This window comes from Nicotiana attenuata, unplaced genomic scaffold, assembly GCF_001879085.1.
Source record: "Nicotiana attenuata strain UT unplaced genomic scaffold, NIATTr2, whole genome shotgun sequence".
Classification (NCBI taxonomy): Eukaryota; Viridiplantae; Streptophyta; class Magnoliopsida; order Solanales; family Solanaceae; genus Nicotiana; species Nicotiana attenuata.
The window spans coordinates 149,185-162,018 of NW_017671334.1; the positions used below are offsets into that span (position 1 = coordinate 149,185).

General features: G+C 30.7%; 1 protein-coding gene across 1 annotated transcript; it reads right to left on the reverse strand.

The window, feature by feature from the left end:
- Nucleotides 1-3,292: 3,292 nt before the first annotated feature.
- Nucleotides 3,293-6,167, reverse strand: LOC109207632. The gene is made up of 4 exons (XM_019370583.1): nucleotides 5,983-6,167; nucleotides 5,664-5,861; nucleotides 4,813-5,028; nucleotides 3,293-3,957 (listed from the first exon to the last, which is right to left on the reverse strand). Exons 1-4 carry the CDS (start codon nucleotides 5,983-5,985, stop codon nucleotides 3,700-3,702), a joined length of 675 nt encoding a protein of 224 aa, XP_019226128.1. The 5' UTR covers nucleotides 5,986-6,167; the 3' UTR covers nucleotides 3,293-3,699.
- Nucleotides 6,168-12,834: the final 6,667 nt, after the last annotated feature.

Genomic DNA, 12,834 nt, shown 5'->3' on the forward strand with positions numbered 1-12,834 from the left:
TATATATATATATATATATATATATATATATATATATATATATATATATATATATATATATATATATATATATATATATATATATATATATATATATAAAAGTCCACACCGCATGGCAATGCTTTTGTCCACTTATTTTTGATAAATATCTACTGAAAGTAGGATGTTATAAGCCGTGGTTAGTACTCTCCTCCGATCCACTTTAATTGATTTTTTGGTTGTTTTCACATATATTAAGGAATTCATCTTTAAGTATCAATTAACAAATAAATTGACCATATTAACCTTAATTTGTTCATTAGAAATGTAACAAATACTCCTAGGCTCTTTACTCCCAGGACAACTTTTGAAAAAAAGGAGTTAATTCCTTCTTGATATCTGAAAAACTCAAATATTATGGACCATAACAAAAAGACTAAAAATCGATTAAAGTGGGCCGAAGAGAGTAAGTAATATTATTTTCTTTCAAAAGGGCATCAGGCCAAACTTTTATTAATGCAAAAAAATTACTGTGGTGTATTGGCCAAACGGTTACTACTATGTGAAACCTTGAAATTAAAAGATTAAAACATTGTTGAACTTCTATATTCATAGATTTAGAGGGTGTTTGGCTAAGCTTATAAGCTGGTTAAACTAGCTTATAAGCATTTTTCGGTTTATTTACGCGTTTGGTAAAGTTAAAAGTGCTTGTAAGTCAAAAATAAGCCAAAAGCCATAAGCTAGTCACCCCCAACTTATGAATTTTTAGCTTATAAGCACTTTAAGTTTGACCAAGATTTTTACTATTTTATCCTTAAAATATTCCTTTTTAGAACAAAACTCCTACATCGATACTCATCGCTTCAAGTATTTTTTCAACCTTTCAAGTCCGCAATTCTCATTGACTATTTAAGATAAGCAAATTCTCTCTTCCTTTGCATATTTATATCTATGTGATTGTTGAACTGTATGTAATAAATGAGGACATATCAAATTTTGGTGTATTGCTTTCTAAGTGTTGTGGTGATGAAAACAATATTTGTTTCTCTTCAAATATTTTATCCTATTTAGGTTTATTTTCAGTGAGAAACTTTTGTCAATTTATTAATTATTATGACTTATGATTATATGCTTATCATAAAATACATTATATTTATTATAAAAATTATCTTATCTAAGCACAATTGTATTTAAAATAAAATGACAAATAGAATATTTTGTATTCGAATTGATCTGGAATCTAAAATTTTAAAGAAATTACGCCCTTATAAGTGTAAATAGTTCTAAGGTTATTTAAGTCATTTTAATAGAAAAAGAGTTTATCAGCACTTTTTATCAACGGAAAAGGGCTAGATGTGTCCCTCTACTATCAGAAATTAGTCATAAGTAGCCTCCGTTATACTATTCGAAGGTTTTTGTCCCTGTCGTTTCGAATAGTATAACGGAGGCTACTTATAACTAATTTCTGATAGTAGAGGGACACATCTAGCCCTTTTCCGTTTTATCAAATACTCAACAACTTATTATCAATTTCAGCATTTGTACCCAAACACGTAACTGCTTTATTAAATCAGTTTCGGCACTTAATGCCTATCAGCTATTCCAAATCAGCTAATCCAAACAGGCTCTTATTACTCATCTCTTTTGTGAAGAAAAAAAAAAACAATTTTTTTTATCTTAACTTAGAAGAGTGATTACATTGCCTCTTCCTTCAACCAACTAAATTAGAGAAACTATAAGAGCTTCACATTTTCAAAGTTACAGATTATCGAGTTAGAAATGGTAGAGCAATATAATTCCAACCCTTTAGTGATTGAATATCAAATTGAGATAAGGTAAAATATATAACTTTTATAACAAGTGATATTTAACGTCACACGAATTATTTTAATGTTGTGCGTATCGTTCACTAAAAAAACAATTATGGAACTCTATTTATACGGTGTAATTTTTTACACAGCGTTCGAGCCGTGGAAACGTTTTCTTTCAGAAATGTAGGGTAAGGCTGCGTACGATACACCCTTGTGGTCCGGCCCTTCCCCGGACCCATGGGCGAAGCTACATGTTATAAAGGGTGGTCAACTAATCACCCTTCGTCGGAAAATTATACTGCACATATAGGTGAAATATTAGATTTTAGAGATATATGACATATATTGAACACTCTTTCTCGGCGATTTTTTTTTGACTTCTTTCAAGTTTGAACACCTTTGAGTAAATTTCTGGCTTCGCCACTATCCGGATCTCGCGCAAAGCGGGAGCTTATTGCACCGGATTGTCCTTTTTAATCTTTTAAGATAAAAGATTCAATTGAATCTCCTTCCCTGGATAGGTAGCTCTGCCACTGATGATAACCCGACCCGTTTTGTCACAAACCATATCGACCACTGTCTAGAATCTAACTTTTGTGTTGGTAAATCTCAAAATGTCAATTTGCATTTATGTAAAATTATAAATATCTTAAGTTCTGTGACAAAAAAAGTTTAGTATTCAAACTCTACACATATCTTTCCTTTGACCACTCAGCAGTGGACACAAAACCGGACAAATCACCATCTTAACCTGTTCCACGACCTGGACCCGTATGGTGACCCGTTTGAATTTACCTTTATTGGTCATATTTTTCAACAAATGATTTATTCAATAATCAAAAAGCACCCACAAAGTATTGCAAAATGCTAAAATTCCATCCATATGTTGACAACGACAATAACAACGATCCAGTGAAATTCACTAATGAAGTCTGGGAAGGGAAGGATAGTGTGTACGCAGAACATCCATATGTTGACACATTCGTAAAATATTCAAACCAATAAAACATATATATATATATATATATATATATGGTCGATTGCTAGTTAGTTTCAAAATTGAGCTTATTAGACATAAATCTAATACATAGTATTTTTAAGATTACAAGTTGCAAAATTCTTCCCTTTAAAAAAATATATATATGATCAAATACCGCCATTCAAATTGAAACGAAGGAAATAGCTATTAGATATTTTAATTGAAAAGAAAAAAAAAATTAAGGAGAGCATCACAAGCCAACAGACTATCATGACAAATAACATTGGGATGTGACTTGACTACCGGATTTTTCTTGAGCCGAAAGTCTATTGGAAATAACTTTTTTAACCTTTATAAAGTAGGAATAAAATATATATACATTATCCTCCCCAAATCGTACTTGTGACATTTTATTGGTATGTTATTATTGTTATTAACGTAACATTGGAATGTTACCAAGTAAATTTTTTTGACAATAACAAGAATGCTTCCAAAAATCAGAACAATAAAAGAACACTGTAAATTATTTACAATACTAAAGTTCCATCTATATAGACCCAATGTTAAAATATCCTGGAAATATTACAGTATATCTACAATTTTGATATAAAAGCTTTAAAAAGAAAAAGTCAAACATACAAAACCTATGTAACCACTCTAAAAGCCAAGAGCCATCAAATCTGATATTTCATCATCCTATATACTAGTATAGCATTATTATCTAATCCCAACTTCTAACTTAACCCATTTAGTCCTTGCATTTTTTCTTATTTCAACTTTCACCCTCTAACTTTTCATCTTGCTGACACTATACACATTATTGTTCTTATAGACAAAGCTATCAAACACTGGCCTTCTTGGGAGAAAAGCACTAGTGTTTGGTTTGGTGTATTTGGGGGAATTATGCTAATTTTTGGTATATAAAAGGACTTAATATTCTATAAGTAGTCCTCCCATTGGGGATCTATGTGGAATTCCCTTTCTTCGCTTGGCCGTTTTGTAATTAACTGAAGTTGGAGGGGGCGTAGACGGAGTAAAACTTTGGACCTTGTTGTTGTGGCTCTTGTACCTACCATGGCTGCTACTGCTGTAAGAGTCATCGGAGTCCGATGCCATCGCCACCGACCGCCGCCTTTTCGCCGATAATTGCTTCGGTTTCTTAACGAAGTTCTTTGAGGACCCGACAACCTGCGATGATCAAGTTGGAATCGACTATATAAATCATCTATATTCGTTATATTCTATTCGAACCAATTCAATAATTCACATAGTATCTATTGTATATCAAAGATTGCTACTCCCTCCGGTCCAAAATAAGTGATTTTTTTGGATGTTTTCACACAGATTAAGAAATCCACCTTTTAACATTAATCAGCAATGGAATTGACTATATTAACCTTTACTATCTCACATAAACACTCCTAACACATATTCCAACACTATTTACTCCAAGGACAATGTAGGAAAAAAATAATTAATTCATTCTTGAAATCTGGAAAAATCACTTATTTTGGACCACAAGAAAAATGCCAAAAAATTACTTATTTTGGACCGGAGGGAGTAATAATCAAGATTTGAATGTCATTTCCATTTGGATGCTAAATAAATGCAAGAGTGAGTCATTGATAATTACAATGTCTAACAACTTTGAAATTTCCAATTAAAAAAAGTTGATTATGCCAAAGTTTTCCTATCAATAGACTAGTAAATATGAGTGAAATTTCCACGCCCCATTTAATTGCTTCACATTTGTCAAACCACACTATCAACGACCATTAAACCAAAATATACCTTGAAATATACGCAATTCAATATATTTGGACACGCTTAATTCAATTCAATGCCATTAAAAGTCAAAATTAATGCAAGAAAATTAGGTCAAGGTGGAAAAAAGGAACAATAATGAAACTCTAGCCTAAATAGTCGTCCACACAATCGTTTAAACTAAAAATAGCCACCAGATGTATAAGAATCCATGTTTAACATGTGTATACCCATGTATAATTAATGTATACCGGCTAAGAAAAGTAAACGGCAATGTACCTTGCAACCGAGAGAGCAGAATTTGAAGGAATCAAGAAGGCTCCTTTCACAAACTTGACAGGTATTTGTTACACCTTTGCCTGGCCTAGGTTGTGGCCTTTCATTCAAAAAGACAACCTTAGCACTGTTGATAATGTATGTTTGGACTGAAGAAATGTCCAAATACTTTTGAATTTCATTCACCCTTATCACATCATGGTATGATGACCTCCTTATCTGTCCAACCAAACATAAAACAGAACACCCAAAATCAATCATTCATAATTTCAAAGACTTTTTCTATAGAATATCAATGCTATACACTATGTAAAATGACAATTTAGGGTTCAATTTAATCACTTTCGTCGAAAAATTATACTGACAAAAAATAAACTTTTTTTTTTTTGCATTTTGAATATTTTTTTACATAAAAAGAAGATTTTAGTATAGCGGCAAAGGCAGGTTAAAAATTGCTTAAAATAACTTCAAACTTTAGGTGTGACACTTTAGCATTTTCTTGAACCCCGTTGTTAGAATTTTGGCTTCATCACCATATACAATATGTAGCTATAGACCTCGTTAAAATATCTGGCTCCGCCATTATATACACTATGTACCAAAAAGTCAGTTCGGTGCACAAAATATCTTGTGCTCACGTAAGGTCTGGCTCCGCCGTTGTGCACAAAATATCTTGCACTCACGTAGGGTCTGGGGAAGGATTGTACCCCTAAGGGACGTGATATATCATAATACAAGCATTAATGAATGCTAAACGGGAGAATTAAAGGGTGTGGAAACAATAAACCAAATACTAAATTTCTTACAAATTGACACAAAAAACCCATTTTTTTTAATAAGGACAAAGAAGATACCTGAATGGCAATATGGTCTTTGTGATGTGCTAAACAAAGAGAACAAAGAGGGCCATTTATACAATCAAGACAATACATATTGCATTCACTCTTGTGAGAATCAGCATGTAATTTGCAATGACCAAAGAATTTTTCTTTAAGCAATGGCTTTAACCATAGTGGCCAATTATTTTCCTCTTCATCAAGTCCTCCAACTCCCTAATACCAAAAAAAATTAAAAAATAAATAAATGAACCAAAAAGAGAGTTGAAAGCAATTAAATTGATGAAAAAATTAATGAAAATCACTAAAAGAGTTTTAGTGATTGTTGGAAATTTACCATTATTCTTCTATTCTTAGGCTTGAGTTCTAAGACTGTGGAATCTTGATTATCAATCGCCAGTTTGAAACACTTTAGTAGTAAAGCTCTGGTTTTTCTACACCAATTTTTTGTTTTAGAGAGAGAGATGTTTGGTTTTTGGAAAGTTTAGGAAGTAAGGAGAGAGAGAGAGAGGAGGGTGTACTTGTAATGGGATGGAAAAAAAAGAGGTGGGGTTGGGTTGGTTTTTGGGGGGGGGGGTTGGGTGGGGAAAAAAGTCAATAATATCTCTCAAGACAAGAAGAAAAAAAATATCTCCAAGAAAATGAGAAGGCTTTCATGAAATAACTTTTTTTTCACTATATTATAGTTAAAGAAAAAAGTTTAGTGAACGAGTAAACGAGTCGGTAAAATATTATTTGCACAAATAATCCTTATTTATGCTACCATTTAAATTCTGCTCTCGTTAGGTTGGTACTTAGTACAACAACATACTTAATATATTTGTAAAAATAGAATCTAAGAATGTATGTATGTAGATCTTTTACTCTATCTCGATAGAGAGATTATTTCGGATAGACCCTCAACTAAAATAAAGTAAATTTATCTAAAAAAAAAAAGAATTACTATATTGTACTAGCTTTAATGAGTCAACTATGCTACTAAGATCATAATTTAAAGAGTGGACTCAAAAAAAATCATAGTTGCAAATAATCCATCATTAAGGAAATGAACTCGCGCGTATAAGATTTGGTCCGAACAACCCAACTAGTAATATACCGCTTTAGGTTTAGGTCCGCACGGCTTTAAAACATGTCATTAGAGTTTAAGGTCTGATTACTTATATACACAGTATTTCTTTCGTGTTCGTCAATCGATATAAAATTTGTCTAAGGTATCACATGGACCTTATCAATTGTGATAAAAATTATGAATTTCTCTCCCTGCTAGTAAAATCTACGTGAGGCCGTTGAGTTTGCACGTAGGTAAATATAAAATTCCAACTTAAAGATGGAAATATAATGCTTATTTTAAGCATAAATTAGTAATACAAAAAATAAAAAGAAGATTTGTTACAACAGATTAAATTATATTATTATGTAAGCAAAAATTTTATATCAGTTGTACATAATTTAAATTGCATTATATAGTTCCTTGAGGAGGTGACCGTGGGGCTGTCGACAAGTGCATAGGTGAACAAAGTAGAAGTTCGTTTGTTCTTATCCTTTTGAAGTCACACGTAACAGAATTCCAAACCTAACTCCGAGCCAAAACCAAGAGATTCATTTGTACAAGGAACCGAGCCGACCTCCATCTTTCCTTTTTAATTTTCCATTTCATTGTCAAAATGTTTTTTTCTTTTTTCTTTTAACCATGTGGTTTATATTTATTGATTCGATTAATTCAGATTTATGTTATATAATATTCATTAAAGAGTCATGACTTGAATACGAGATCTTTGAATAAGGGTGGAGGATTCAATCCATCTCACTATTTGAGGTAGATATAACAGTCAGGCATTAAATTTACTGATCTCATTATTTTCGATGCGGAATATAAATTTGTGTAAAAGTTCGCTAAAATTATTAGGTCGAAATTCATAATTTTAAAAATAGAATGGATTCAAGACTAACAAACTTAAATTTAAGGATTCAATCCATCCCACCATCAAAGACGGATGTAGCAGTCGGGCACTAAATTTACTGAACCTATTACTTTCGACGCGAAATATAAATTTATATGTAGAAATTCGCAAAAATTACAAAAAGAAAGAGAAAAAAAATTAGGTCAGAACCATAACTTTAAGAATACGATGAATTCAATACTAAGACACATAAAGGTTGAAACGATAGAGTTTAAATTTTAATTCCACATGCCCACCTCATATTTTGATGGTCATTTTCATTGTATTACATATTCTTTCTTAGGTTTATCGATAGTGTTGTTTTCTTTTTTATTCCTCCTTTTATATTTTTAATTATATTGCATTAGTTGTAGTTCACGATATTATCATGTCCTTTATCTTTTTCTAATATTTAAGGCTAGGGGTATTTCCAATAGTGAGTTGGCATATTATTTTTTGTTAGCAAATTTGGTATCTTTAGTTCATTATTGACCATTAAGGTGTTGTTAAAGTGGGCATAGCATATATGTGGAACAAATATTCTTCGTAATCTTTAATCATTATTTAAAATCGGGAATATCACTTCGTACTTTATTAGTTTCTCCTTTTCTTTAAAAGAAATTTCTAATCCAAAATATCGTGTTTTTTACATTTTACTAACTTCTTTTATCCAGTGAGTAAAGTTTGGATTATCTTTTAAAAAATGTACGAAACCGGAAAAAAAGAAAGAAAATGAAACCTAATCAAACTTCTGAATCAGAACTTGAGAAAGTCTTTCATTTGTCTATCATTATAGACAATCCTATCCATATTATCTATTCTATGGAATTCGAACCTGAACTTGTTTTGCTTTCTCTATTATATGTGAGGCAACTTTAGGTACCTAATTAATATGCTTACATCTTAAATGGATTTATTAAAACGATGGATTTAGAAAAGAATAAATTTGAATAGGAAATGAAGAAAAAATATTAGTTATAAATATATGAATGCTCTCTACACATATCTGCTTCTCCACACATAAAATATAGTACGAAACTAATTTACCTAGAAACATAAAAATATATTCCTATATAATTATGACTACAAATCCTATTTAGATATGAATAACTTGCGAATACCAAATCCTAAATAATTGTAATTTCTTATTACAACTTTGAATTAGTTTTTCAACAGAAAAATTTCTTTAATCAAAATCTTAACGACTCTATGAAAGCGGGAGGAAATTCACACACACACACATAGGAGCCTTGGCGTAACTGGTAAGGTTGTTGCCAATGTGATCAGGAGGTCACGGGTTCAAGCCGTGAAAACAGCCTCTTGCAGAAATGCAAGGTAAGGCTGCGTACGATAGACCCCTGTGGTCCGGCCCTTCCCCGTACAGCATATATAATAAGAATTAAAAAAAGCTTGAAGCAAACTAAATTGTCATTTCACATGTTGTTCATTAACTACATATAACGATTTTTTCTGGTAACATTAATTTCCGAGTATTTTATCAATTTTTCAAAGACCAAACTAATCGACAAGATAGAGGACCATTACCTAACATTACTTTTAGAATAATGTTTTAGATATTTAAAAAAAAAAATTGTCACCACTATTAGATGCAATTGATCAAACAGATATATTTCTTTGTTGAGCAAATTAATGCCACATATTTGGTTTTAAAAGTTGGCCATTAGAATCAATTCTTTAGTTTAGGTCATTGATTTAAAAAATGCTATATTTCCTTTTCCATGTCAATGGGTTGTGGTTTGTGACAGTTCAATCCACCTCATGAAAACAAAAGGTTTCAATTATTGAGGGCAATTTGATCATTTTAGTATGGAATTCTTTTGTCATTTTAGAGTTACATTAATTAAATCTATAAGATAATGTATTAGGTTAAATATAGAGATAGAAGATAAGCACACCCGCTTTGGTCCCGATTAATCCAAATTTGCCTCGGAAAGTTTCACTTTGGGAGTAAAACACTTCCCAGGACTCATCCGAGATCTCTAGTTAAAGATGTAGGACTATTTTTTGCCACTCTATCACGACTTTTAATGATGTTTAACCTTAGCTCTATGTTATAATTTACTCCATCTGTCTCATATTATGTGTCGTGTTTCTCTTTTACACGCCCCTTAAGAAATATTGATTAGGAAAAGGATTGGACTATTCTACCTTTATTTATATCTTAAGATATAATCTCTATTCATTGAATATTTATTCTATTTATGTCTTATCTCCATCTTCAAGAACATTTATTACCAAAGGTAAAAAAGGAAAGAAAAAAAAATTATTTTGAACTTCTAAAATGACAAATAATTTGAGACAACTAATTTTAGTAACCGCGACTATTAATATGAGACGGTGGAAATATAAAGGTAGATTGAAAATAAATATTAATTAAAAATCTCCAAGCATTAATGCTCATTCATTCACCATAATTGCACACTTAACTTTAAGGGGTCATTTGTCATTGGGATAAGAATATAATCTCAAGATTTAAATGTGAGATTATTGTATTTCGTGTTTGATTGAAATTTTTTAAATTTTGCAATAAATAATTCTATAAATTTTTAATTTTAGAGAAATGGTCCCATTTACTAAATAAATTACTTGAAATTACAAGTATGCCCCTCTTTTAGATTACTTTATTACAATCAAGTAATTAAAAGGAAATCCTTAGATTGATTTGTGGTGACATAAATTCCTCCCTACTGCTCATGATTTAAAAACTCTCACAGCAACAAGATTCACACGATACGAATTCGCTTCAATTAAATTTTCACATAAATTTTTCACAAAATTTTCAATAATACTAATATTATCGAGTAATGCAAATATTCACGGGTCCATTTCGTTCCAAAAAAAAATTAAAAAAAAATTAAAAGAGTGGAATATACGGACGCGTGTGATCTTATTATAAGAAGCCAATAAATGATTTCATGTAATTAGTCATTTTATTCCTGAGAATTATTCAGAGAGAGAATATTATTGTTAAAGGAAAAATCCAATAGAGTTACTTAATTCTTTGAAAATGATATGAGCATCGTATATTGTTCATTGTTTTTTTTTTTTTAATTATTTTACTCAAAAGAAGACATTGGAATCTTTTTTTTTTCTTCCTTTTTTTTTTTTGAATTATGGAAAGTTTCTAATTTGTTATAGATATATCTTCTTCTTTTTTTTTTTTTCAATTGCCAAGAGAATATTAGAGCTCAATAATTGAGGTGGTTTATCCAAACTGTCAACATAATTGATTGGGAGAAGTACAACATCAGAAGCCAGAGATTATCAAAGAATATTGCATCAGCTTTTTTTATTCCTTTTTTCTTTTTTTCTTTTAATATTTGTTATGTTCTAAAGTTCCAGCACTTCTAGGTTGGCCAAATCCACATTATATTATATCATGATTATTAATTAAATCCGACATGAGAGGTACAAATAATAGTGCTACAACTAATAAAGTCCAACTCCAAAGTTCCAAAAATTGAAAAAAAAAATGAAAAGAAACAATGGAGGATTAATTGCAAATTCCATGAAGAAATATTTTATAGGAAACGTTTATCCCTTTAATGAATCTTATGTGACGTAACACTTAATTAATCAGATCAGTAAATTTGGAATACTAAATTATTATAGCAAAAAAAATTTATCTAAAGACAGCTTAAAGGGGAAAAAAAAAGAAAAATAATTAAAAATGGATTAGTTGTTAGTTGAAGAAAATGATTGCCAAAGAAAATCAAAGGGAACTTTGGACTATTTTTCTCTGTAATTTCGTAACAAATTAAAGTCAGGAATAACATACTCTTCTCTTGTGATGGTCATGTAGAATAAATTCTTGAAAGATACTTTTAGTTGACCATATTAATATATTTGATAGAAGACGCAAGTAGCACACAATAATATAAAAATAAATAAGAGAAAATCGCTCGAGATGGTTTTATCATATTATGGGTAGACCTCCTAAAACAAAAAGTCAGTAGAGGAATTAATCCAAAGGCAAATTCGGTAGATGGGTGCACTATTGCAAAGAGGTAAATTTAGACTTTATATTTGACGGGTTCAACTTCTTACCATGAATCTATTACTCGACCATTTAGAAATTATACATTAAATTAAAGACTATTATACTTTTCGTGATTTATAACATGTATACCTATACTCCATATCAAAAATACGAAGATCACTGAACCATGCTATATCATCTACTGTTATTAGTTTTAATTATATAAAAGTTTGCAATGACAAAGGAAGATCAAAGATTTCAATGTATTAGATTTGAAAGTTTTGAATGAATACACCAAATAAATAATTACTTAATTAAAACACAAGAGGGGACATTAGACATGCGTATAAATTGAGACTTAAACATCTAATTTCACTTGTAAAGGTACACTCAATAATTAGTGAACCATAGGACTATTTGAGTTTGTGCGCACAAATGTATATTTAAGTAATTTTTATGAAATATAATATTATCATACATGCTGTAAAGAGAGAAGCATGAGTTCACATGCCCTATGCTCCTAACACATAAATACGCCCCTAAATTAACATTATCGAGAAAAAAAAAGTAAAAATATTTTATTCAATGTGCAAGATTAATTAAAGAATGAAAAAACTGTCTAGGCCCCGTTTGTCCATATAAAAAAAATTCCTTTTTGTTTCAAATAAAAAATAAAAAATGTGTTTCTCCATGACTAGGGTATGTCAACTTGTGTCATTTTAGTCAAAAAGTAACGATTTGAACCCCTAAGTCCATGGCACACCACAAATGACCTTTTCTACACACCAAAAAAAAAAAAAATCCTTTATTCTCCTAGGACCCCCCTCAATATCAACCACAAATCCACAATTAAATTAATAGAGGAAAAAAAGGAAATATAATCTCTTGTTTTTGTTTTTGTTTTATCATAAATCTACGTCGGCCTAGAAGAGGGAATTATACTGCTCTTTCTTTTCTATACCCGTAATATTCGAGTCAGCTTGAGCACAACTTATTAATTATTTCAGCAGATATCTGCTATCTCTTATCACTACTGATAGCGAATAATTCTGATAAAGCTAGTTGGAGGAGAAAATAATAGTACTAATATTTTTCTTTGTTAAAATTTAAATCCTTTCCGATGTTCAGATGGACGAATGCTACTAAGGTAGTGCAAAATATACCAGTTTAACATGAAAAAGTAGACATTGTCAAGCCTAGAGTTGTATCAGGTAAATTTCATCTCATTTCATTGATCATTAGGTCATAT